We start from the raw sequence: 26,134 nt of genomic DNA, 5'->3' as shown, positions 1-26,134 counted from the left end.
TCATGCTTCTTTCCATATTTTTACAGTACGTGGCACTTCTGCCCTTTACAATACAGGCTTCTGTGACTGTGGTTCTTGCACTCCTTTGTTATAATACTAATAACACACACATCAGCACATCACAATTTTCCTTTACAGACAGTGAAATCACAACTACAAATCTTGATCCTAAAAAACTCTTCTTTTAAACAATGAGCAGCCCTACATAGATAAGAAATTACATTGATGAATGTTTACTAGTCAGAAGCTAAAATTTATGTAGTGTAAACAATATTTTTGCTTTTTAATACACACATATTCCTGTGTTTACAGGCCAGGTTCTAGATGCTATTGACAAGGAAGGCTTGAAAAATACTACACTAGTTTACTTTGCCTCTGATCATGGTGGATGGCTGGAAAGACAAGAAGGCAAAAGGCAGCTGGGTGGCTGGAATGGAATATACAGAGGTAAGAGCTGTCAGGGACGGTGACAACCCAGCAACAACTAGTGAAGTACGCGGGACACCCCTAAAGCTTAAATAAGACTGCACGCTCAAGGAGTAACAGTCACCGAGAAGCAAATTTGTCTCATTCTAGTTAGGCATTTAAAAATTTTAGACAATTCTATCATGTTCTTTATAAGCATGAATTCTCAAACTGGCATTTCCTCATGAGGCAACTGATCACAAGCTAATTTTGATTAATCATGTGTAACTTCTCATTAAATATTAGTTGCATCTACATTTGAAGCCTTGCCTTAACTACAATAGGTATGTTACAGGATGGTAAAAAAGAGAGGAGACCTAGGCTGGGAAATCACTTTATGCCTGAAAATTTTATTCACACTGAGTTCTGATGGGGCAATGTGTCTGTAAAACGATAGAAGGGAGTAAGTATATAAGGTCAGTCGAGGGGTCTGATATAGTGAACACACTTTCACTGATGCCGAGGAGAAGGAGCTTAGCGGTAAAAACAAAAGGGTAAGGAAGGGTCATAAAGGTAACATTAGACAGCTTATAATAATACAATAATATTTGTCTAAAATTTCTGTTTTAAATGAAACATTTATTTTAATAAAAATGTATTAATTTTTTTTTATGAAAGGTGGAAAAGCTATGGGAGGCTGGGAAGGAGGAATCCGAGTCCCAGGGATATTTAGATGGCCAGGGGTGTTACCTGCCGGCACAGTCATTGATGAACCTACAAGCCTCATGGACATTTATCCTACAGTAGTTCATCTGGCTGGAGGGGTGTTACCCCAGGACAGGTACAAACACAAGTGTCTTTATTTCTCCTTGTCTCCCAAGACAATGGAAAATCTAGTCTGGAAACACATTCTGAGTCTAACATTTTCTTTTTCACCCCTGCTCCTTTTCTAGACACATCAATGTTATGTTACCACAGCTCAGTCACCTTTTCTCTACTTTTCAGATCCAGCACCTACCTGCAATCTTCTACAAGCACCTTCCTCGTTCAGAGTTGCCAGTTCCAGCAAGAGGTGCGCAGGGGGAACGCAGTCCTATACAGCTTACCCCACTCTGACGGTCTCCATTTTTTCTGCTAGGGTAATTGACGGCCAGGATCTGATGCCTTTACTGCGAGGAACAGTTGATCACTCAGAGCACGAGTTCCTGTTTCATTACTGCGGCGTTCACTTACATGCTGTGCGGTGGCACCAGAAGGACAGTGAGTACAGAACTTCCTTCCCAAGAATTAGGTTCAATCTATGGGAGAGCAGATTTGTCTCACACATTTTTTCTGGGATTGTAGCTTTCCAAGTAGTTCCAGGTGCAAGGCGGTAAAGAACTTAACCGCATCGCCTATACTTATATGGCCCAAAGAGTTTGTTCATGGCTTCAAGGCAGGCTACTGCAGTTCAGCATAGGCCTTGTCCACCTCTCTATCTGAATGCAAGGCCTGGGGAGTCCATGCCCCCCTTGTCTCAAGGAGAAGTCCTTACCTCAGTTTTTGCCTGTCCTTCTGCTACCTTAACAAGGAAGCAAGCCATGGAAACCCCAAAGCTTTTTTTTCATGTCTTCACAAGAAACAAAGTCAGGATTAACTGATACTTGCTGAAAATTTTGGAGAAATTTTCAAACGTCAGAAATCATTTTACATTATTGGTTTAATTCTATGGCACTTAATTTTAAATGAAATTACAATACTACATCAACTAATAAGTGTAGAGCTGAAGTGCAACCAGAAACGAACTCTAGAAAAATATTCACTCCTCTAATGCCTTGTGATAACCACCAGTGTCATTGCAAGCCTTCTTTCCTTCCTGCCAGGTGGAGCAATCTGGAAGGCTCATTATGTGACCCCTGTCTTCCATCCACCTGGGGCTGGGGCTTGTTATGATAGAGGATTTTGCCCATGTTTTGGGGAAGGCGTGACCCATCATGACCCTCCGTTGCTGTTTGATCTCTCGCGAGACCCCTCTGAAGCCAAACCCCTGACGGCTGACACCGAGCCCCTCTTTGACACTGTAATAAGGAAGATTGGAAGAGCCATAGAAGAGCATCGCAGGACACTGACTCCAGTCCCAGAGCAGCTCTCCTTGTACAATGTTGTGTGGAAGCCATGGCTGCAGCCGTGCTGCGGGACGTTCCCATTCTGTTGGTGTGATAAGGAAGGTGATAATAAACTTATCGACCTATAAAGAAAAGAACCAAAGTTACTTCCTCAAAAATATTTTCAGATCAAGAGTGTTTTCTTTGGGGGTGTTGATTGGTGGGTTGTTTATTTGGTTTAGTGGAGCCTTTATTTGAGAGTTGTTCCAGCGAATGGCACAGTATTTGGTAAAGGTGGCTTTAGGCTAGACACTCTCAGGGAGGGATCCAGACAGAATGATCTGAAGAACATGTTTTAACTTGCATCTGCTGACAATTGAACGAATAATTCAAATGCACCGAAGCAGGCCAAGATTAGAGCTGTACAAGTAATGATATAACTTATGTTTTGTTGTTTATGTGAATGTATACTTTGAAGCTTTGCTTTGGTTTTTTGTTCTGAATTTCTAAGTGATTCCTGGACTGAGGTCTCCCTTAATTTTGTTATCCTTACTGGCAATGCATAAGATACCCCTATAATAAATTTTTGCAGACTACTGCTTCCAAAATAATTCAAAAATAATTTTGCCCGCAGTTCCTCATAGAATCTCCTTTAAAAGTAGCTTTCTTCTTTCCTTGTAGCTAGTCTCTCCAGCAGCAGTGAAGACGGCAGCTGATTAGCCTGGGGCTTCTGGATCGGGAGAAATTGCCCGGGTGAGGCATAAAGCTTGGAAACGTGACAAGCTGGGTAACAGCTGTCTGTGCTTTCTGAGAAGGATGGGACTCGTCTGGTTGGAGTCAGCCTCTTTGGATGGCAACACACAAAAGGGAAAGGCTTTTCCCTTTCCAAATCTCCCATTGCACCCAGCTCCCTAAGCAGCACTGGCCAGGCCATAGTGGCACTGATGGTCACAGAAGTGCCACACTGATAACCAGTTCAGTCATTTGGGCACAGGACTGCACGAGTTACCTTGCTGCCCATACCTCAGTCATAATTGGTTCCTGCTAACAAGTAGTAGGTTCAGAAAAGACTCTTTGAAAGATGCCCAATACTAATTATGAAAACAAACAAACTCCAATTTACTATTAAAAAAAGAAATGTAGAATTAAGGGGTTTTTTTGCTTCACAGGTTAAACTTTCATCCCACCAAATAGTTAGATTTACTTAGATCTATCTCCTTTGCTGCTGTAAATTCAATTCTTTCCTTCTTTGTGTTAAAATAGTTGTTCCTATTAAAGTGGCCCAGCAGGTACTGCTTTTCATTGTAGGGTACAATATATACCTGTTCACATAGACGAGTTTACAGTAGTACATCTGAATATGTAGGCATCTGAGAACATAATTTGCCCATTCGATTTATTTCACGTTTTTTATTTCTTTAACTATCGTGCTAGCACCCATTTCAGTTGTTCATCTCCTCTGAGAAATGTTCGGTTTATTTTGGTTTTGTTTTCCCCCTTGTTTCCCACAATTCAGCCACCAGGAAATCTGCAGGTAAACAAAGCCCTACAGCTTAAAAGCACGGTTTTATTGTATGCTGTGACTTCATGCATTTCATGGGAATTTCTGGGAACCCCAGGCTGAGGGACAAGGCTGCTGCTTTCCCCTTTGCAGGTTCAAGCCGTGGTGAAGCTGAGCGTGTATCCCAGAGACACACACACGGACACACGCAGAAGACACCGACACAGCCAGTCACTGTCTCCATGTATTGTGTTGACATGTATTGTGTAGTCTGATGAACGTGGCACAGGCTTACAAGCAGTTTTGGTAGACTCAAAACAGCATTTTTTAGATAAAACAAAGCAGTGCATCAAAATAGTTTCCTTGACAGTAAGTATAATGAACATCTGTTTGCCCCTGTTAGGAGTCCTTCAGGCTGTTTTCAGCTGAACAAGAAGTGTATGATTAAGGCAGGTATTTCTTTAGGCTAGTTCTTATTCACTTACAAAGAATGTACCATCTCCTGTACAATGTTGTCTCATAATTTCCAGTAAGTGTCACATCATAATAGATTTTATGACATCATAATGTATTTTATAACTAAGCATTTTTATCCTCTCTAAAAATAGTAATTAAAAAAATTTATCCCAATGTAAATTATTAGCAATATGATATAAATAGCAAACACTTACTGTCTTGCTTTTCAGGATTCAACTTCAGTTAGCATTGTTTTCTCTTGTACCCTTCAGTATCCTTCAGAGGAATGTTTTTGGGGTTTTTTTCTTATAAAGGATTTTACTAGCCTCAGCAGAAGACTGGGATCTTCAAAAACTGAAACACATGAGCTAGTTACAGAGTTGACTTTCTGCCATTAGGCAGTTGATTTATTTCTTATTAATCATTGCTGCAATTAATAAACTATTTATAAACCAGTTACTTATGTTCATTCACTCCACGAAATCACATAATCTCTTTCTAGACAATAGGGGTAAGACAAGAATGGTATTTTATCCTTTGCTTACTACATATTTTCTTTTCTACTTTTTAAAGCCGGCAGAATTTTAAAAAGGCCACAGATATTCTGTTTTGACTTGGAAACGTGGGCTCTTCAAGTTCAAGATTCTGGTTTATACCTTTTTCTTGTGTGTGATCTATGTTGCAGGGCGATGAGGAGGTCCTCCAACTTCTGTAGAACCTTACCAAGGGAAGGAATAGCAATGCTAAGGGCTAGCTGTTTCTGGGCGAGGAAACTTGATTTTAAATGTTGTTTCTTAACATTTAAAAACATTCATCTTTTCAGGAAGCCACCATCAAGGTGCTTACTGTGAATCCAGAGAGTCCAATGTCATCACCCTTTAAATGATAGGTTTGGTTATTTTTATGGACTGCCTTTTAGCTCGGTAAACAGCTGCCAGATAACTTAGCCAGCAGGACTGATGAGAGCCTTCAGTGTGAAGCTCTGGCTTTATAATCAGATGATTGGCCTCATTACACTCACGTTTGCCTTTGGATGACTTACCGGCTTGATTTCAGTCAGCTGGAAAACTGTCATCTGCCTTGCTGGGTTTGATCTCTTGTTCTTTGCCACCTAATTCTCATTACTGATTTGTAAAACACAGGAACAGGATTATGATGAGAGCCCATGAAATTACAGCACAACCAGCAGCGATGGAAAAGACTTCATTTCTCATTTTGAGGGAGGCAGCATCATCTACTGAAAGTTAAAGTATATTTCCCTGCAAATATACTTTTGTTTCTGGAGCATTTTGCTTCTCTGTTTGAATGTCTGAGAAATGAATGATTGATAAGTTAATTGTCTTAAACCAAGATTTCAAAAGTAGGACGGAAATAATTAAATTAATGATAATATTATGTCTTCATTCCAAAAGCTAAGGTTGCCCTGAATTTTCCATGATCATTAGCTCTTTCCAGACACTGAAAATTTTTGAAAACTTTCACATTTTGGAAAAAAAGTTGTCCAAACTACACTTAAATAAATATTTATTTTTGCTCAGGAGACCAAAACTCTTTAAAGGATTGCAGCCAAAGACAGGAGCAGGCTGGCCTCCCAGAACAGCACATCCAATGGCAAGTATTTCATGCTCACTTCAGTCACGGGCCCACCAAATTAGTCACACCCGATTGTACTTTATTTGAGCTACCGACCCACGTAAGATCTATGGGGAGGCTTTTTCTATCCTCTGCCCAGCACTTCCCAGCAGGAAGGATTCATCACAACTTTCAGTCTTCCCACTTCTGGCAGTACTGCTTAGGGCAGGTGCCACAACGACAAACCACATTAATTAATTAATGCAAGGGATCAAAAGCCAGGGAATCTTACCTGCTGTGCAAATCACATGTGTCTCTCAAGTTTTAAACTTTTCTCCTTTGTCTTCCAGACACGTCAAGAAATGCTATCACAGCATCTGTAATCATAGCTGAAAAACCAACACAGATCTGCTGAAGAGCAGAGACTGAGTTGTTATTCTAATAACTGTATGATTAATAATATAACTACCATACTTTGACTATAACTAATAAATTTTGTTTAAAGTACCTAATATCTTAAATAAGTGTCATCTTTAAGTGCAATGACTAGTTGTTATTATACGCAAGCATACCAACACAAGTCCACTCAGTGGGCTCTGATTTTAAATAGTGCTGGATGGGACTCTTCAAATATTGATACAACTGATAGACAAATGTCATTTTAGCCTTATTACTACCTGTGAGTCTTCAATATTCAGAAGATCACTGAGTGTTGATGAACATTTTTAAATATAAAAAAAAGTTTATGAACTTTAATATTCAACACTTAGGGGCACGGCCCGTTCTCTGTCTCTGCACTGCGTGACAGGGTCTTGATCTGGAACTGGGTCTCTATATGCAGCAGCAAAGACGCTGCTGAGGAACTCCCTTCACAAAATGCTCTTTCTTGGCACTTGCAGGCTTTTTCTGTGGTTGAAAATACAACTGCAAGCTCCTGCAAACACTGATGTTTAGGCTATGTGCAGCTGGTCCACTAAGTTTGGATGACTGTGGGGGCTGAATTTAAAGCTGGTCTCTTTGGTTATATCCACGTGTCACTCAGAGTGATTATGTCACTCAGCTTGCCAAACAGATTGGCTTGAAAGACTAGCAATAAAACAGCCTTACTGTAAACCCCAAGCTGACGGTATTAAAGTCACAAAAATGTCAAAATACCCTATAAAGACATGATAAATAACACTGGAGAAAAAAGCCAAACAAAAAAATGTATCTAAGGTTAAAAAATGCATTTTTCAGCTCCGTGGGGAGAAAAAAAGAACAGATATGTATAATGTAAGGTAACTGAAACTGGTTAAATCAACAAAAATACATACTAAATATTCACACAAAATTAACATATCAAAATAGCCAGTATTTTTAAAAATTCATATTCAATCTATATGAAAGAATTTGAGAAATCACGAAAAAGTATTCATAATCAGGAGACAGTGAAGTTGCTTTATTTCACTATATTTCAGTCTTTCTCTGGAGGCCAAACTGAAGCTGCTGTTGACAAGGAGGGTTTTAAAAACATTGCATTACCTCACCCTGCTTCTGATTATGGCAGGTGGTCAGGGAGACAAGATGGAAGAGCCTTTCTGGCTGGATAGAGTGAGATTTCCACAGGTGTGAGAGTCAGGAGTGGTGTGATCAGATCTGCACTGGAGTAAAAGGGCCAAAACCAAATCCCTACTTTCTTCACCGTGTCTTTGCAGAGTGGATCCTTTCCTTCAGTCTTGGTTTGTAACCCAGGAACTTTCTGCTGCTTCCCGAGCCGTACCATTTCCACTCAGTTCTTTCCAAGTCCCTCAAAAAAATCTCTTTCTCTTTAGCATTTCTGAAGCTTTACTTTAATATCTGCCCCTTCATGCATGCAAGCATCCTTCTCTCCTCAGGAGTGTCCTTGTCCTAATTTGAGGCTCCTTCCTTGCACTCTGTCCTGGTTTCGGCTGCGATAGGGTTAAATTTCTTGCTAGTGCTGTGTTTTGGATTTAGTATGAGGAGAATGTTGGTAATACACTGATGTTTTCAGTTGTTGCTAAGTGCCCTCCTAGTCCAAGGACAGCTCCCATGCCCTACTGACTGAGCTAGGTACACAAGATGGGAGGGAACATAATCAGGACCGCCAGCCCAGCTGGCCAATGGGGTATTCCATACCATGTGACGTCATGCTCAGTATATGAATGGTATGCGTGATCCAGGAAGTACCGATCGCTACCTGGTTATCGGTCAGCGCGGGTGGTGAGCAATTGCATTGTGCATCATTCATTTTGTATATTCTATCATTATTCTTTTCTCTTTTCTGTTCTATTAAACTGTCTTTTCTCACTCTCACCCTTCCGATTCTCTCCCCACCCCACTGGCGGGGTGAGTGACCGAGCAGCTGCGTGATATTTGGCTGCCTGCCAGGTTAAACAATGACACACTCTCATTTCTTTGTCCCACTCCATGAGCTTCTCCCGGCTTCAATTACTTCTACTAATTACTTCTTTGGGCAGAAGTTCTTGATTCTTGAGGAAAATGGCAAACTGCTACTGCTATATCCAGATAAACATTTAAGTCCCTGATGTTCTCCTTGAGACTCATGCACTGCACCCACCGATGATGCTATGAATCTTATTGTATCCATACATTGTATTTATCAAAGTCTAGTTAATAAGTTCTGATTGTTTTCTCCACCTTGCTATGGTATTTTATATTAATATTTATTTTGGCCTCTGAGCAATAATACGTCTACACCAAGAACCTCTATCCTTTTTTCCGTCTTTCTTTGAATAAAGCCCTTATTCAGTGGATTACAGCATGACACATTTGTATCCTCTTTTTAAACTACCGCAAGCACACGTAGCCAGTAAAAAGAGGGGTCTGGTGCCCCCATGGGCCTGCGAAGTTGCACGGCAAGCCAGACTGTGCAGCCACGTGAGTATTAGCGCTGGCACAGGAGAACTCGCAGACAGAGGAACTATAATAACATAATGGGGAATTAGCCAGGCTGCCAGAGTTGGTATGCATACCCCAACGTGACACTACGATGATTGATTTTCTTTGATCTTAAGGGGGCTAGTTGGCTCACCCTCTGCATTAGCCATGGCTAGCCTGCTTCCACCCATAAGGTGGTTCTCCAAACGGCATGATGTAGCCTACATTCTCACTGCCTGTGACTTATGATCTTCCACTCAGTTATGGCTAAAGCTCTTTCTATCGCCCTTGGCTGTTACAGGAGCTGTATTTCCAGCTTCTGCTTTAGAACAGTTCTTCCTTATTCAGCACTCGCTACCAGGAGCGGGCAGGGAAGCCCTCCCCTGCGGCAGGCAGGATGAAATGCCTTTGACCAGCTTTTTAAAGGAGACTGACACCCACCAGCTACTCTGATACGAATATAAGCCGTGCTTTTGAAAACCCCTCTTTAGAAGTAAAGATCAGAAAGCCTGAGATGAAGAGGAAAGTGAGAGCAAAGCTCCTCCAGTGAGTGAGCATGGAGTAAGTAAAAGACTAGCTTTTTTTAAAAAAAAAAAAAAAAAAAAGTTGCTTCCATTTTTCCTTCTGGGAGGACTTTCCCTTCTTTCCTTTACACAAAGCTGACATGTCTTTCTAGCGGAGGTGAACTTGCCGTTGCTCACCGCGGAGCCCTGGTATCCGGGTGTGGGGCCAGGGTGGGCGCTTTCCCGGGCGGTGTCCAGGCCATTTCCCACGAGGCGTTTTTGGGAAGCTGTGCTGAAACAGCGAGCTTTGCCTGCAGAGCTGTGCTTTCCTTGTCTACCTCTGCTCTTGCTGGCCTCTTCCCCTCCTAACCTCCGGCTGAGAGGGCAGCCCGGCCTCTGCCTTCCAGCGGAGCTCATCCACCAGATCATAAATAGCAAAAACAACCTGTGAGCGGGGTTAGAGCGTGTGAATGGGGGGAGGAGGGGGGCTTACAATAATTAACAACCTCTGTTTTCCTTTCCTCTTTAGCGTTTCAAACCAAACTCCAGTTTTTGGAGGGTTAGGTGATGAATGGCAGGTATTCTGCTTTTATTATTATTATTGCTGGAGTTACTGCGGCTTTACAATGGCGTGCAGAAAGCATAATTTGCCTCCAGATTGCTTCCATGTGATCTTCACTGTTTCTCTAGCAGCCGTGCTCCTAGTTGCTGCTCTTTTTGTCTCATTTGTCTGCCCTGTTTCTGTCTCCAATTTTCCACCCTTGTGCGTTGCTCTTGTCCTGGCTGTAAGGAAAGCTGAGTGTTCCTAGCTGAGTAGTTTGAAGCCAGAAGGCACAATTAGATCATCTAGACCAGGGAGTGCTAACCATGATGTGAAAATGCATGAGCTAACTAGGGCCAGACCATCCCTTCCCGCTGTTGCTCTGAAGGCAGGGTGCTGCTGTGCAGCAGCAAGGCCAGAACAGGGTAGCCATAATAAACTAAAAAATTTGGGTTGCTCGCCATGAGAGTTTTGGTTACTGACAATGCACAACGCCAAGTGGTAACACAATGCTATAAACGTGGTAACAGATAACAACTATTGCTATTATCCAGGTCAGTAAGAGCTATATCCCCCAGTGAGCACTGTTGCAGTTGATTTCCTAAGAATGGGCAGAAAAAAAGACAGACCACTGAGCACCTCCTGATTTTTGGCTTCTACCTTTCTTGCAAGGACATCCCTTGTCTTATGGTTGATGAACAGCACCTGTTTTGGGCTCACCAGCTGCAAGCACTGAGCAAATGACTATGTGCACACCAGCTGGGAGCTTTTTCTTCCTTTTTTCACTCAGTCCCCACTTGTTAGCTCTCCCTTCCTGAACATCTGGATGCCTAGAAGCTATGGGAGAGAGGGAGGAAAGGGACAACAAGGTGGAACAGCACGTTGCATATGTTTGTTCCAGAGCCATAATGCAAGCTGAAGTTAGCATTTTTAATTACATTCTAATATATTGTTGAATGTGATTAACCTGTTGTGTAGTATATTTTTATAGAAGGCAGAAAGTGAGTGCTTATTTTCAGCTAACAGCTAAGCAGCAAAATACCTCCACACATTACTTGAAAATGTTTGTCCTAATACTTATAATTCACTTTTGTTATGTTTAAGTAAGTGATAAAGGGTTTGGGGTTTTGTTTTGGTTTTGCATCAGTGTGCAAATAATTTCTTTCAGTATCTGAAGTTAGACAAAGAAAACAAGAAATCAAATTCTTTTGCTGTGTCTGATTACTGACTTTTAGCTTAACTGACAAGAGCTTATTCCAAATTTTTCTGTTGGAGCTGTATCTCTTAACATTTTTAAGAATGAGAAGTTCCTTTCAATTCTGGTGGATTCCCAGAGCGAGTGGTGGTGTTGCTAGTCTTCCAGGGATGGGGTGAAACATGAGGTATGCCTGGCTTCAATAAATATTTTGGCCATGGGCAGATATTTTTGAAGCGAAGGTTTGTCTGGTTTCTCCTCTGTAAGACTTCAAGGATAGACTCTAATCTGGGAATATATTCAACAAGTGAAATATTCGGAGTGTGGAACTGCCTGGAGGCAAGCTGCAGTGGGGGAAGAAGGGGCTAATTTTCTAGCAGTTTTAGGTTTGCAGCTTGCTTTCTGTAAAGCAGAGCTGAAAAAAAAATGGGGTCTGCACAAGGCAGCTGGCTAGAAAAAGCTATATAAGGCTACTTGGAGTTGTTACAAACTGATTTGAGTTAGGCCACCTAATTCAACCACTTAACCAAGCAAAAGCTTCTTTTGCTAAATCTCTTCAAGTGACTGTTGAGGCAGCTGCAGGCTTTTTTGTTGAATGAATTGTATTGTAAGCCAACTAAGGCCTCGTTAATGGCTGACAAATTTAAAGAAAAAAGTAGTAGGCCAGTCATGTGTAGTATCAGCTGCAGAAGACAGTAAGTTTTGGGTAAGGTTTACAGACAATTAAAATGGTTTAACTAAGGGGAATATGTCCACACAAAGTTGTGCTGGCCGGTTGCTGCTGTTCATGGCTCTGCAGGATTTGGCCTCATTTTGCAGAAATGTTTAGACTGAATTATTATAGAGTCCTATGACTTTTTATGTGCAGGTACTAGGCTGAATAACTGGTGCTGTGTACTTCTGGTTGTAAATGAAGTAATAATGCTTTTAGTTAATAATGACATTTGAGAACCCTTCAGTTGAAATTAAGTAGTAACGGCAGTGATAAATTGCAAGACCGTACTCGCTATCAGCTTGAAAATAACTGGCTCTATTAGACTTCGGGAAATCCACAGTTGTCTCCAGTGATTCTTTTTTGGGGAGACTTCTGTTGAGAATAACAGTATCATCACTTATATTCAGAGTTCCCTTTGTCTGTGCAAAGACTAATGAATCTATGGAATTAGTATTTTAAGATTACTTTGGGATTAGATGAACCAGAATTTATATCGTGGGGAGGCTTATTAGTGTGAGAACTAAAAGCAATCTTGAAATAAAAAAGGAATGGTTTGATGAGAAGCAGCTTCTTCAAGTCAAGGGCCATTTTCTTCAGGCTATTTGAACACTTCAGGTAAGAGTCTTAAAATTAGCTTTAATTTAGCTCTGTTAGGTAGCTTAGAAAAAGATGTCTCATGAAGTGGCTGCTGGGGAAAATACTATGGAGTTTATATCAGGTTGTTGCTCTGATCATATTTACTGTGAACTGTTAAATTTCACCTGACTGCCCATTATGGGGAGTCCCATAACTTGTGTTTCTTTACAATACTTTTCTTTCTTCCACTTAAGGTACATAATCATGATTATATTGCACTCTACTTGGAAACATGATTGAATAATAAATCACCTTGCAGAAAATGCAAGCTCTATTTATCTGACTTCACCTTCCAAATACTGGCTCTGTCTCAGCAAAACTGATGAGCTTTCTAAGACCTGTGTTTTCTCCCCATGAATTTATGCACTAATTAACAGTTTACTGTCTTGTTCTTTATTGAGCTCTTGTTCTCTCAAAATATAAGATCTTTTCCTACTCTTGAATCCTCTATATGTGGTTTTCTGCCCCCTCTCCAGTTCTCAAACTTCACTTCAAAAATTGTCTACTTTTGGTCAGTACACAGTTTGATCCCACCAGTACTCGTGTCTTTGGGGCAAAATAATGTCACTAGTCCCTCTTTTGTAAAGAGATATAAGGATTGATTGAGTTCTTTTTTTCCTCCAGCATCACACTGGTGACTGTGCTCAATTTGTTGCTTACAATAAGCTTAACTTATTTTCAGGATCGCTGCCTACCAGAAGATGATTGCACCGCTACCTTGCACAGCCATTGCTGCCATTCTATTCAGGTGAACAGATTTCTGGCTCATCTCTGCATGTATTTGTTTCTATTTCGCAGAATTAAAATTGCTTTGTTTGAATTGACCCACCTTTTTTTCCCAAGCAACCCTGGGCTCAAATGAATCACTTTTCCTGATGCTTTGTTTGCTTTAAGTCTTTGTTCCCTTCCTTACCCCCATGTAAGAAATTCAACTCCATTAAAAATCATGTCATCATTGTTCTCTCCCTCCCTCCTTTTTTTTTTTTTTTTTTTAATTCCTCCCTGACTGTGAGTCACACACTCTTCTAAAGTTGTCTTTCCCTTTGTACAAGCCCTTAGAGAAGTAGTCTAAGGTGCCAGGCTCTTACACAGATAGAACTTCCCTGTGAAATCTTGTAGGAGGAGCAGATTTCTTGAACAGAAGGATGCTATAACCTCATAATGCTGTAATTCTCTAGGTATGCACTAAGCACAGCAGCATCATCTTAGAAAATAATTCTAAGGCAAGTACAGACACCAAATTTTATAGTTTAGTAGGTTTTTTTCAACATCTGATTGCCTGTGCTAATGGTTTCTAACCTGTCCTCAAAAGATCGTTGTCAATAAAGCTATGGGAGCTCAACTATGGTGTAAATCCATATTAAGTCTCATAAATAAAAGTTACATAAATAGTGGCCTGTATTTTCCTAATGTTTTGCACTTACCTGATTCATTAAGCAGATTTTGTAAAAATCACTTAGTAATACTAGCTGCCAAATGATTTTTAGGGCTATCTTAACTACATACTTATTTAATGTCCTCATGTTTTTAAACAATGAGATCTGTCTCCCAAGTGGAAGTCTCTGGCTATGCCTTTAACATTATCATTTCCAGAAATAGCTTTCTGGGTAATTCTGAAAAGGTTTATATATATACGTATGTATCTATATGCATGTTTTATGTTCTACTTTCTTTCAACCCTATTGCTTTCAAGATTTATTGGTGTTTAGTAACTAAACATTCTTGCACTCTTCCTCCATGTATTGCTGAAAGATGATCACTTTGAGCTCTAACCATGTTTATTTTATAACGTACAGTAATGCTACGTAACAACTTAGGATACGGACTTGGAACTATAAGCAGTAGGTTACCTGAGATGGAATTTTTCCTTGACCCTATCCACAAGCAGGATTACCACAGGGACCAGCAAATATCCAGCACGTAACAGCATGAGAAAACAAAGTGCTAGGATGGGGCTGCAGACATCAGGAAAAGCAGATTTCATCATTTGTTTTTTTTTTTCCTTTTCCTTTTTTTAATGTAACAGAAAGAGGTGGGGAGCACTACTCTTGTCCCCAGCTTGGAAAGAAGAATGCCTGAGTGACTGAAATGGGCTGGCGGGGGCTGCTTATTTCCAGGGTCCTTTAGAGACCTTCCTCCTGCAGCTCTAACTGAATGTATTAGTGCTCCAAAAGGATTCATTATACCAGTATAATGCCCTGTAACTCTTAGGAGATACAACATTGGCAAATAGAAAATTCTCCTTTCCTTAAAATGAGTAATCCAAGTATAGGGATAGAAATTGCCCACAGTGCTTCTAAAGCAAGGTTTCACCACAACTCTGTAGATCACTGTTGTAACTTAGTAGTAATGTGTACAAAATAACCCAGCTGGAACTTTGCTCTTGGATGATTAAATCCCCATCGCCACTGGTTACTTATTTACAACAGGGAGTTCACAGTCACGTTTACAGAAAGTCCTCTGTGTTGTGTTTGCCTGTTAGAGGTGATGGTTACTTGTTCATTCAAAAACGTGTTTTTGTACACAAGATCTTCACACCAAAACTGCAAATCCTGGAATGATTTGCAGGAGCTTTCTCAGTTTGTGCTAGAGAGTTGCTGCTGCCCCACGTCCTGCAAAATTAGTACACACTGCGATGATAACCCTGTCCAAGTGAAAAATCAATCCAGGGTTAGGTTTTAATACTGTTGATCAGCAATACTTACTTGGAGAAACGCATATCTTCAAATGTTCTAGGCATATTTATATAAAAAGTATGGTATGTATCTGTAAAAAATGTAAATTCTGTCTGCTCCAGATATTAAATATAGTTGACGCTGGTATGGGGCCTGGTTAGCATCTGAGAATGGTGGTAGAGGAGATGGCTTCAAGTTCAAGTGTTCTTGAGTTGGAGGGGAGAGTTTGTTTAGGATTTTCCACTTCCCTTCCAAATATAATTAAAACCGCTTTATTCACTGGAGAAAAGATATTCAGAAAATGCCAGAGTGACTTTGGAACATAACCTGAATTTTCACAGAATTTATGAAACTGAGAAACATTAGTTTTTCTCAGCTCTTTGAAGTTTGTGATACATTTTGAAATCTATGCAACTGATTCAAGATGAAAATTACTGGGCCAAATGAGTAAGATGACAGCCTTCAATTATGTCCTTGCTTCTTGGGCTGTAGAAAGGCTACTGCAGCCTCTCTGATTAGAGTGATCTAGGTGGTAGAAATGGAGGAAAAGGAACCAGTAAAACTCTGTCCTCCTTCTTCCCACTGAAAGTGGGGCTGGGAAACAGAGTTTCCTACTATTTTGTGTTTCATGCTTCAGATCTGCTGCTAGAGGGCTCCCATCACTCTCCCCCTTACAAGTCACATATGTAAAAAGTTATTTTGTTGTGTTTCAGGAGGTACCTCCTAACGGCACTGACATCATGTTTATTTTGGAACACATTTGGCTTGAGTGCAGCTATGGACTCTAAACCCAATATACTTCTGTTTCTGGCTGATGATCTTGGCATCGGAGATCTAGGTTGTTATGGGAACAATACCATAAGGTAAAAGATCTCTCAGTGCAATATATTTAACATTATAAAACACCTATCCTAGGTAATTAAGCATAATTATAAAATAAGCAATGTTCTTAATCCAAGGCTCTAGTAATTGTGTGTTTAAGTACATATATGTACTTATATTCATATAGAATTGAGGCCTAAGTAAAGTGAAAGAAAAAAAAAAAACATATTTTCATTTTGGTTTTTAAGTTGTTTCTGGGAATTTCTTCCCTCACCTCCTCCATATGTTAACTCTCCAGCCACTTGTTTTAGTCTTACAGTTACTGTTTTGTTTCCTTCTCATGCATGAATTTCTTCGTTCCTTTTCATGCATAGTTAAGCCTTACTCTATCCACCCAGTGCTTTTCCAGAATCCCTCATCCACTTGCTTGCCATCTCCTCCAAAACACTCCAATCCAGACTCATGTGGACTGACCCACATAATTTATTACGTGATTACGTGCCTTCAAAACTAGTGGTTACATTCCTTCAAAACTAAAAAGGCAAAGCAGAACTGAGTGGGCATTGGGAGGACATCTTACAAGCCTCAACTCATGTCCTCCAAGTGGAGCACAGACACTTTGTTGGCATGCTCTGGGTGCATCTCCCTCACGTGATGTTGGTGGGGTTGTGCAGAGAAATGGGAATGTGTTTGTGGAATTCTGTTGTCTTGTTCTGCTGGTGGTGAAGACGGGGGGGGAGCCCTCTTTCACTCTTTGAGGTGTTGTAGTCCATTATTCTGGGAGAGCTAGACTCCCATAGAAATGTAACTGTGTAAAGATATCACCATATTATGAAACAAATAGCACATGTTAAAAACGTGGAACAGAAAGTCTTGGTTCCAAGAGCTCCAGACACCCTGGGAGATTCTCTGGCTCAATGAACTCTGAAATTTAGGGTCCAAATGTGCTGGCAAAAGTGATCTGTTGGAAGTATTGGAATAGAAAAATATCAGCCTTTCTTAGATAGGTCTCTCTAAAAATTTCAGTTTTATTTTCAAACTAAACAGTACCAACAATCCCTAGGTTTCTTTTCAGTGTTGCCAAATGCACTCTGTGGTTGTGTCCCGAGAACGGATTCTCCAGTGGCTACAACTCGCTTCATCCACTGTATCAAACTTGTTACTGTATCAGTCCTGGAGTATCTAAAGGAGATTTTTTTTTTTTAAGGAACTGTTCAAAAGCTCTAGTTCTTCTTGGCAATTTATTAAAATAAGTTTCAGATAACCTTACTTCTATTAAACTTGAAACTGTTTTTTAGGACCCCGAACATTGACCGCCTGGCAAAAGAAGGAGTGAAACTTACTCAGCACATTGCCGCAGCTCCACTTTGCACTCCGAGCAGAGCAGCTTTTCTCACTGGCAGATACCCCATTAGATCAGGTTGGGCCCATTTTGAATTACAAATTTCTGTGTATGGTGCTGAGGTACTACAATAGCCGATAAGTACTGGAACAGGAGAATTCAGCTATTTCCTCAACCTGAGATAGAAGGTACATTGCTAGAGGCTTAAACTTTCTATAAGTAACTTCTGAAGGGGAACCACTGCCTCACCAGCTGATAGATCTTTAGCCTGATTTTATAGGTTGCGGGAGCTCTATATGATGAAAATAGATAAGTATGGAGAAATGCCAACAGCAGTAATATCTGTCATTTCCGTACTGCAACACAGCCTAGAGCAAACTGATGGAATTCCTCTTGATGGTGATGGTTAGAGGTAAGGGCTTGAAACAGGGATCCCAGGAGAAATGGGCAAGTTCATCGTCAACAAAGTGCAGAAAGGCACAAAACTCCGGCAAAAAAATGGAGGGTTGCATCCATTCCCCACCTACCTAAGCTGGCTTATGGAGGACTTCATAGATATCCAACTCTCACTAGTGCTATACAGGAAAATTAGATGCCCACTTGGAGAGCTAAGTGCAAAATGTGTGTTGGGTGAACTGCATCTCACCTAACATGATACAACATCGCTCTGAGGTAGGGAAATGCAACAGTTATCTCATTTTAGATGAAGAGCAGAGAGACTAAATTACCACAGTTATTCAGAAAGGCGGAAAATAAAACCTACTATATACTGTCACCAGTGATTTATTTCAGTTTGATGGTAAAACTGGTGCAAAGCAGTATTTGTTTTGAAATATAACTCCTGACTACCTGAAGTACTTAGACACACTGATGTGACTGCCTACAAGATATGCTTGGGTTTACGTCTTGTGAGGAACTCTGTTGGCTTCAGGTTGAGCTCCTGACGTGGAGGTTGGCAGGAGTAGCCCAGCCTCTGCTGGCACAGAGCAAAAGGCCCGCAGGAATGACCGGAGCTGTTTCTGTCAGGGATGGCGTCCAGCAACAGGTACCGAGCGCTGCAGTGGAATGCCGGGTCAGGAGGGCTCCCTGCTAATGAAACTACTTTTGCCAGGCTGCTACAGCAACAAGGCTATACCACTGGACTGATAGGTAAGGGGAAATGTTTTAGCACGACCTTGAAGAATGAACTAGTTATATGAAGGGAATTTAGGGATTGTATTTGCCCAAAATGGTCAGTAAGTCACAGATACGAATCCTCTCCAAAAGGTTGAGGGGGAAAAATCCTCTTACTTGCAAGACAACTAAAAATACTGCAGTCTAGAGTTTTAAGACAGTGCTAACGCCTGTACAGGGCACCCAAAACAGGAAGAATTAAAAACTGTCTCATGATTATAATTGGTGAGCATTTATTTTAGTTGGCCTAAGATTTTTCAAAGGTTGGTCCACTGTGAGAGTTTTGTTAATGTAGAGATTTTTCCAAACAAAACAATGTCTTTGAGTATTTCATCTGCCTTTAGGAGGCAAGAGGCAGAGAAACAAAAGAGGATAGGGAAATAAAGGAACAAAGTTTGTACCCACAGCGGAGAAGATGAAGCACAAGTGTCTCACAGATGTGGTTGTGAGGTCCCAAAGAGGCATGATACAGTGGCTGCTTCCTCATGAAGCCGAAATGCAAAGGTGTCAGGGAAACACTACCCCAGAGCACCTTCCTGTCTGTGACTGTGGTCAGACCTCAACAGTTTCAAGATTTATCATTCTTTTGCCAAATGTCTCTAAAATCAACTGGCGAAGTCTCTCTTTTCTCTTTCATTCGCTTTTATTACTGTCAAGTGACAGGCACTCCCGCAATGGATCCCTTCACATAAATGGGTGGATAGGGTAAGCCCTATGTCCCTAAAGCCAGGGGGTTGGGGCCAGCTGTGCCAAATTCATTGTCATCTCCAAGTGCTGGAATTAGAATTGGCTGCATTAAATCATGAGTTGATGAACTGTAGTCTTCCTGGCTGAGTCTGTCATTACTTGGCACTCACATAACCCAGCAAACCTCAGGGTCCTTTGATCCAGCACCTTTTCTAAGCAGACAACAGCTTCTGTCTACTTGCTCTATTTTGGGCAGGGATAGAATGAAAGTTTGGTTTACAGCCTTTTCTCCTTTTCATACGGATCGGGACGTGCCTGAGAAATCATCTTCCTGATCAAGATATCTGTTAACATTGGCCAAAAGTTTACTTCCAGTAAACGTGTAACATGATGTTACAATGAAGTTGCAAGTACATGATTGAAAGTTAGGAAGGGAATGTATTAAAGCAGCCAGCGAGTTAGAGTACCTTAATTCCCTGATCCTCATTGAAAGGTAATGAAATCCCATGCTTATGTGACCCTTAGCTGAGTAGCTGAGCATCTTGCAAATTTCTCTGTTTGTCCCAAGTCCATGTGGGGATCACCATTACGGTATGACATTCACTTGGTCAGGTACTGGTTTCACCCAGCATCCTTGTGCATGAGGAGAACGCGTTGATACTCTGTTGAAAAACAGAGTGACTCGCCTAATTCCCAAACAGATGCTGACCATGATACCGTGGGCTCCTTTTGAGTTGTCTACCTTAATGTTCTAATTTCTTTCATGCTTTAAAACCTTCAGGAAAATGGCATCAAGGTGTAAACTGTGAATCCTTCAATGATCATTGTCACCATCCTCTAAATCATGGGTTTGACTACTTTTATGGTATGCCTTTCACACTTCTAAACAACTGTCAAGAAAACAAACCTCCAGAGCTGGATGTAGCCCTTCAAGCTAAGCTTTGGCTTTACAGTCAGATAATTAGTCTTGCTGTGCTCACTCTCACTGCTGGAAAACTGACTGGTTTGATTTCCATCCGCTGGAAGATAATTGCCTGCTTTACTTTGGCGGGCAGCCTTTTCTTCATTTCTTGGTACTCCAGTTACGGCTTTGTGCAGCATTGGAACTGTATCCTGATGAGGAACCACGATGTCACTGAGCAGCCGATGAGGTTAGAGAGGACTGCTTCCCTCATGCTGAAGGAGGCAGTGTCATTTATCAAAAGGTAAATGATTGTCCGTAGTTTTCTTTAAAGGGGCCAGGATGTTCTGGGCACTTGGAATAGAATATTTTTCTCCGGTAACTATAGCTGTATCATGATAACTGCTTTGAAACTCATATCCAAGTTCTCTATTTGGAAACCCAATGCACTTAAATTTTAATTGCAACTGTCTCACATTGGAGGCTACAGTAAATGAGATAGATTTTAACCCAATGATACATGACCATTTCACTATGCCCTGTAATTTATATTTGCTCCAAGATTAACCAGCTAATTTTTACACTTCACTCTACAAGCCTCATTTGTGCTCTTTTTCATAAACCCTACAAAACACCTAGGCAAAATATGTGATGCACAAAATTATTTTATGTGAAAATCCCAAAACACTTTAAATCTATTTTTATGGATTGAGAAGGAAGCCAAGTAAGATCATTCATTTCCTAGATTCAAGTTCTGCCTGCACAGAATTCTATAATATTTCTGTGCATCAAGTATCTTTCTGTAAAACAGGGAAAGTAACTATTCTTTTCTTAAAGTTTGTGAAAACAAATATACTGAAAATTGTAAGTGACCATCTTAAAAAAGTCACATGCATATTGAAGTAAATATGAGACTGGCTCCAGTTGCATTTAATTAAAAAGGCATCAGAGTTAGGCATCTGATTCATTTAAGCACTGTGCAAATGCTATGCCTGTTTACTCATTGGAATTTGAAAACGATCTGGCTGAAAAGGATCTTTCTTGCCCACATTTCATGCAAAAAAGAAAACTGTCAACTGTGATCAATGGGGATGCACTAGCTGTGGGTACAGTCTAGACCCAATGTGTATGTCTGTGCATGGATGAATATGAAACCTTTCAAAATACTCCAAACACACAACAAAAATTATTTTTCTTTGGTTTGTTTTTAAGAAACAGGCATGGACCATTCCTCCTCTTTGTTTCCTTTTTACATGTTCACACCCCCCTCTTTACCACGGCAAAATTTCTTGGGAAGAGCCATCATGGTTTATATGGAGACAATGTAGAAGAGATGGACTGGATGGTGGGTAGGTATTCTTCATGAAGGATTTGTTTCAGACACATACATCTGTGTATTTTAAAGCAGGAAAACTAATAAGGCCAAAATACCTACAGAAATCTAAGCTATTAAAACTTCTTATAAGGCATTGCAAAAGATTATTATTGAAACATTATAAATGTGGCTTGATCTTTCTAATGGGTTAATAGGAATCTTGCTGTCTCTCTTCTTAAATTTAAGGCAAAATTCTGGATTCGCTTGACAAAGAAGGTTTGAAAAATCATACATTCACATACTTTGCCTCTGATCATGGAGGACACTTGGAGGCTCAGGATGGATCTGCCCAGCTGGGTGGCTGGAATGGTATTTATAAAGGTAGGAAAAACACTATGACTTTACATGAACGTTAGAATCAGAAACATAATGAATTTGCCTGGCTGAAGCTATCAAGGCTGGAATGAGTTGCATTTTTAGCTTAAAATATAGGTGACATATAGAGGTGTTTTAATCTTAAAGTCACCTTTTCTTTCAGTAAAGTGCAAGCATTATTACACATCTCCTTGACAAAGGTATTGTCTAGCTTGATACCTGTAAATTATTTGGTGTTCTCAAGTAAAAGGTGCTGGAAAAAATGTGATAGTTCCCTATATTGAATTCTATGTCTCTCACTCCCTCTCTCTGAGGCTTTTTCCCTCTCTCTACAATAGGACTGTTTCCTGATTTGCTCGTTTCTTTTTCTCATTATGTTCCAGAAATCATTGCTGCCAGCTAATCAATACAGAATAAAGTAAGGGCACGTTGTGTCATGACTTGCGGCAACAATGCCGTATGTTTTGATATTCCACCCAAAATCAGCGATTGGCATAAAATCCAAATGGCCTTGGTGGTCTAAGAGGATCTCACTCTTTACCTCCTGCTCATTCCTTTCTGCTGTGAATCATTCTTCGATCTGCTGAGCAGTGCAGTGGCTTTTTTCAAGCCAAAAGAATATGTATTCATTGCATTTTCTCCCACCTACCCCAACAGCCCTGTGTCATCAGACCACCCCATCCTGTGACCTGTCATGAAAATGTGACAACATGTGTCAGGGGTTAGGCTCTGTTATCACCAATGAACCATCCACCTCTTGCCCAAACTTTTGTTGTTTTTATTTTCCTAAAACAGGTTTCTTCCATTTCAAAACCTTCTTGAGCTGCTCCACAGGGCACAGCAGAGGTCAAAGACATGGAATTTTGGCTCCCATGAGGTGGGCGCTCTGCTGCTGAGCGATGGAGGCTGCTGGCCCTTATGAAAGGGAAGGGCTTTCAGTTAGTCTGTTCATCCTCCATCTCACTCCCTGCTTTTTCTTGAGAAAGTGCTTTTCTTTGTGGATGATAAGACTGATTCATAAGCCTGATGGGATCTAATAAAGACAATGTTTTTTCCATATTGAATATATGAATTAAAACAGGTTTCTGCTTTGGGAGTTTGGTAAATATTGTCTTCATACACTCAGGATCAGGATGCTTTATTAGGTTAGTTTCTGCTAGTAACAAGTTGAGAAAAGATGTTTTCCTGCCATTTGAAGTAAAGCGTATATGGTATGATTTCTGAGTTAAGAGATGTTGTATTAAGCATTGGGAGAGATAGGTCCAAATCTTGATTTCAAAAAAGGAAGAGATGCACAAGGCATATGGAAATGTAAGTGTTAAGGACACATATTTTGATGGGAATCCATGTCTATAAAGAGAAGATTTTTTTTTTAGCTGTTTGTTAAAATAGGATACTAATTAGTAAGTCTTGTGTAGGTTTAAAGAGAATATCAAGTATTTCTTCAGCCTTGTGAGTTCTTCCAATTTCCAGTTCCTCCTCTTTTCTTTTGCTAGGAAGCTCTTCAATAACACAGGTGAATGCAGGCAACCCTTGAAATGGGGATAACAGAAGGTTGAAGCTGTTTTATTGTTGCTGAACATAGGTTATCACAGGTAGATTTATTATTCCCACCCTCACCTGTGGTCAAAGTTAAAATAGAGATTGCCTCCCCCTATCTTTCTAGGTTTGGATGAGTTATATGTCATATTTTGAGGCCTTCTAAACTATGTGAAGTCCAATGCAAATCAAGAGTCAAATCTGTTGGATAAGCAGTGTATTACTGCATCCTTTTCTGTACATTCAAATGCAATAAGCCAATTAAGAGGTTTGTGTTTGCCTCTGAACTGGCATATGTTGATTCATTTCACTGCAGGTGGAAAAGGCATGGGAGGCTGGGAAGGAGGGATCCGTGTGCCAGGAGTATTTAGGTGGCCAGGAGTGCTACCTGCAGGCACAGTTATTGATGAACCTACGAGTCTTATGGATATTTATCCCACAGTTGTTCATCTGGCTGGAGGAATATTGCCACAGGACAGGTATGGAGAGAGTGATAGGAGAGCTAAATACTAACAATTTACTGTGTTTCTTATCATCCTTGGAGATCCCACAATTATCCCTTAGCCTCAAGCATGGTCTGAGATTTTAAACTAGTGAGCAAACTCTCCCAGATATGCCCACCGGTGTGTTCATGGCCAGAGGAGTTGTTCCTGCCAAAGACCAGGTGCTAGTTTCAAACACTGGTTCAGCCTTACTCAGGAAAGAATTGGCGGCTGAGGTTGTTTTGGTACGAACTGACTTGACTTATGGACACTTACAAATACCTCCTAAAGTAATTAAATCCATCCTTGCTCAGCAGATTTCTTTAAGCTCCTTTGAAAATTGCTAAATGTAAACAATTATGAGATTGGTATTGATTTCTTGAATAAATTACTTTTTTCTGCTAGACCAAGCTCTAAATATTGTTTACATATTGCTAAATAGAATTAGTTGATCCAGCTATTAAAAAAAAAAAAAATATCTAGGGATTTAAATATCGGTTTGGCAGTCTGCTGGCTACTCTAAATCTATGACAAAATTATTCTGTATGCTGTCTCAAGCACTGGTGCAGCCAATGCAAAAGCAGTAATAAGCATGCAGTTCACTGTCAGGTTTGCCCCCTGCCTCAAAATGCTTCTCCCCATTACATTAGGGTGATTGATGGACAAAACTTGGTGCCTTTACTGCAAGGAAGGGCTCAAAAGTCAGAGCACGAATTCCTGTTTCACTATTGTGGGACCTACTTGCATGCAGTGCGGTGGCACCAAAAGGACAGTAAGTATGAATGTTTGTTCCGTGATAAGTGCAAAACATTGAGTTTTCTCCTCTTGATAGCCATATTGCTAACTGACAAATTTATTGCATGATGGGTGTTTATCAGTACTGATCTCTGAGACTCTTGAAATTGTTGTGCATGACATACCAGTGACTCTGGCTAGCTGGACGTGTCTTACAGCAAAGAAATATTTGTAAGTAACAAATCTGTAGAAAGTGGGGATGGTATTCAGGCTGTCTACTACTACACTGGAAATTTAATGTGGTTTTCTTCATATTTCTAATGTTTTCCATCTTCAAAGTCAGTACTCCACACAGACAATCTGATTTGTGGTGATGGGGGTGCCAGGGTGTGTGAGAGGAGGTCTCCTTAGTAAATAGCTGTACTCCTATTGCTTGAAGACACTTTCCATTTTCCTCCATTGTCTTGTAGTTGTGCCATAAGATTTCTTTCCTGCCAGGTGGAGCCATCTGGAAGGCTCATTATGTGACCCCCGTCTTCCATCCACCTGGGGCTGGGGCTTGTTATGGAAAAGGAATTTGCCCATGTTTTGGGGAAGGTGTGACCCATCATGACCCTCCGTTGCTGTTTGATCTCTCGCGAGACCCCTCTGAAGCCAAACCCCTGACGGCTGACACCGAGCCCATCTTTGACACTGTAATAAGGAAGATTGGAAGAGCCGTAGAAGAGCATCGCAGGACACTGACTCCAGTCCCAGAGCAGCTCTCCTTGTACAACGTCATGTGGAAGCCATGGCTGCAGCCGTGCTGCGGGACGTTCCCATTCTGTTGGTGTGACAAGGAAGGTGACAGCACACAAAGTTTGTGAGATGGATGTCTACTAACATGTCCTGTGGCACTGAGTCCTCTGCTGAAAAAGCTTTTGGAAAATAACTGTGTCCTTTCTCTGGGAAGCAAAGTGGATGAAAATAAAGAAAAGGAATGTTGATCAGAGATTTTCCCCTTCATTCTTCACGACTGGCCAAAGGCCTACGGAAATCCTGTCTGGTGTGGTAAAGGGCTTGAATGGAGACTGGTTTTGCAGATTTGTGTGCAAGAGACGGCTGTAGAGGTATATGCCTAAATTCTGCCTAATTTACGCCTGCTGAAGGAAGAAAATTGGAGAACTCTGCAGAGAGCCTAGTGTATGGTGCTGAGCAGGCAGCAGTTAGAAATACTAGACTTACGCAGAACTCTAGATGTTCGCAGTTGTGCCCCTATAGTCCACAAATCACGGTCGTACTCTATCCAGACACAGTAGTTTGTGTCATTATTGCTTCCTGTACTTCTCTGTTCTCTCTGCAGTAATCTTGTTGAGATGTTGAGCAACACCTGAGTCAGAGTGAATCTGATTTAGTGAGGGATCGTCCTCCAGTTGTGAACAGCTTTAGCTATGTGACAACATGTATCACAAACAATACGAAGTACAAAATGTTAAAGTCCAGTATAACCCTGCAACAGTTACAAAAGAAAGAGAAGCATTTTGCTCTTCAGAAAGAGGTTCTGGTGCATACTAATTTGGCAAACAGCAATTTTATTGAATAT

General features: G+C 40.7%; 2 protein-coding genes across 2 annotated transcripts; both read left to right on the top strand.

The window, feature by feature from the left end:
* Positions 1-312: 312 nt before the first annotated feature.
* On the top strand, positions 313-2,656 carry LOC104069816 (arylsulfatase D-like; the record flags this gene model as incomplete). The annotated part of the gene is made up of 4 exons (XM_009583198.1): positions 313-447; positions 1,084-1,246; positions 1,544-1,665; positions 2,268-2,656. Coding segments are annotated over 4 exons (791 nt in total), but the record flags the coding sequence as incomplete, so codon positions are not given.
* A 10,551-nt stretch (positions 2,657-13,207) lies between these two features.
* Positions 13,208-25,527, top strand: LOC104070564 (arylsulfatase D-like). Its single transcript, XM_009583196.1, has 10 exons — positions 13,208-13,254; positions 15,895-16,044; positions 17,302-17,423; positions 18,372-18,494; positions 19,987-20,410; positions 21,319-21,455; positions 21,668-21,802; positions 23,652-23,814; positions 24,468-24,589; positions 25,051-25,527. Exons 1-10 carry the CDS (start codon positions 13,208-13,210, stop codon positions 25,416-25,418), a joined length of 1,791 nt encoding a protein of 596 aa, XP_009581491.1. The 3' UTR covers positions 25,419-25,527.
* Positions 25,528-26,134: the final 607 nt, after the last annotated feature.

This window comes from Fulmarus glacialis, unplaced genomic scaffold (genome assembly GCF_000690835.1).
Source record: "Fulmarus glacialis isolate BGI_N327 unplaced genomic scaffold, ASM69083v1 scaffold10788, whole genome shotgun sequence".
NCBI classification, from domain to species: domain Eukaryota; kingdom Metazoa; phylum Chordata; class Aves; order Procellariiformes; family Procellariidae; genus Fulmarus; species Fulmarus glacialis.
The sequence above is the reverse complement of the archived record's forward strand: the minus strand, read 5'-3'. Positions and strand labels throughout refer to the sequence as shown.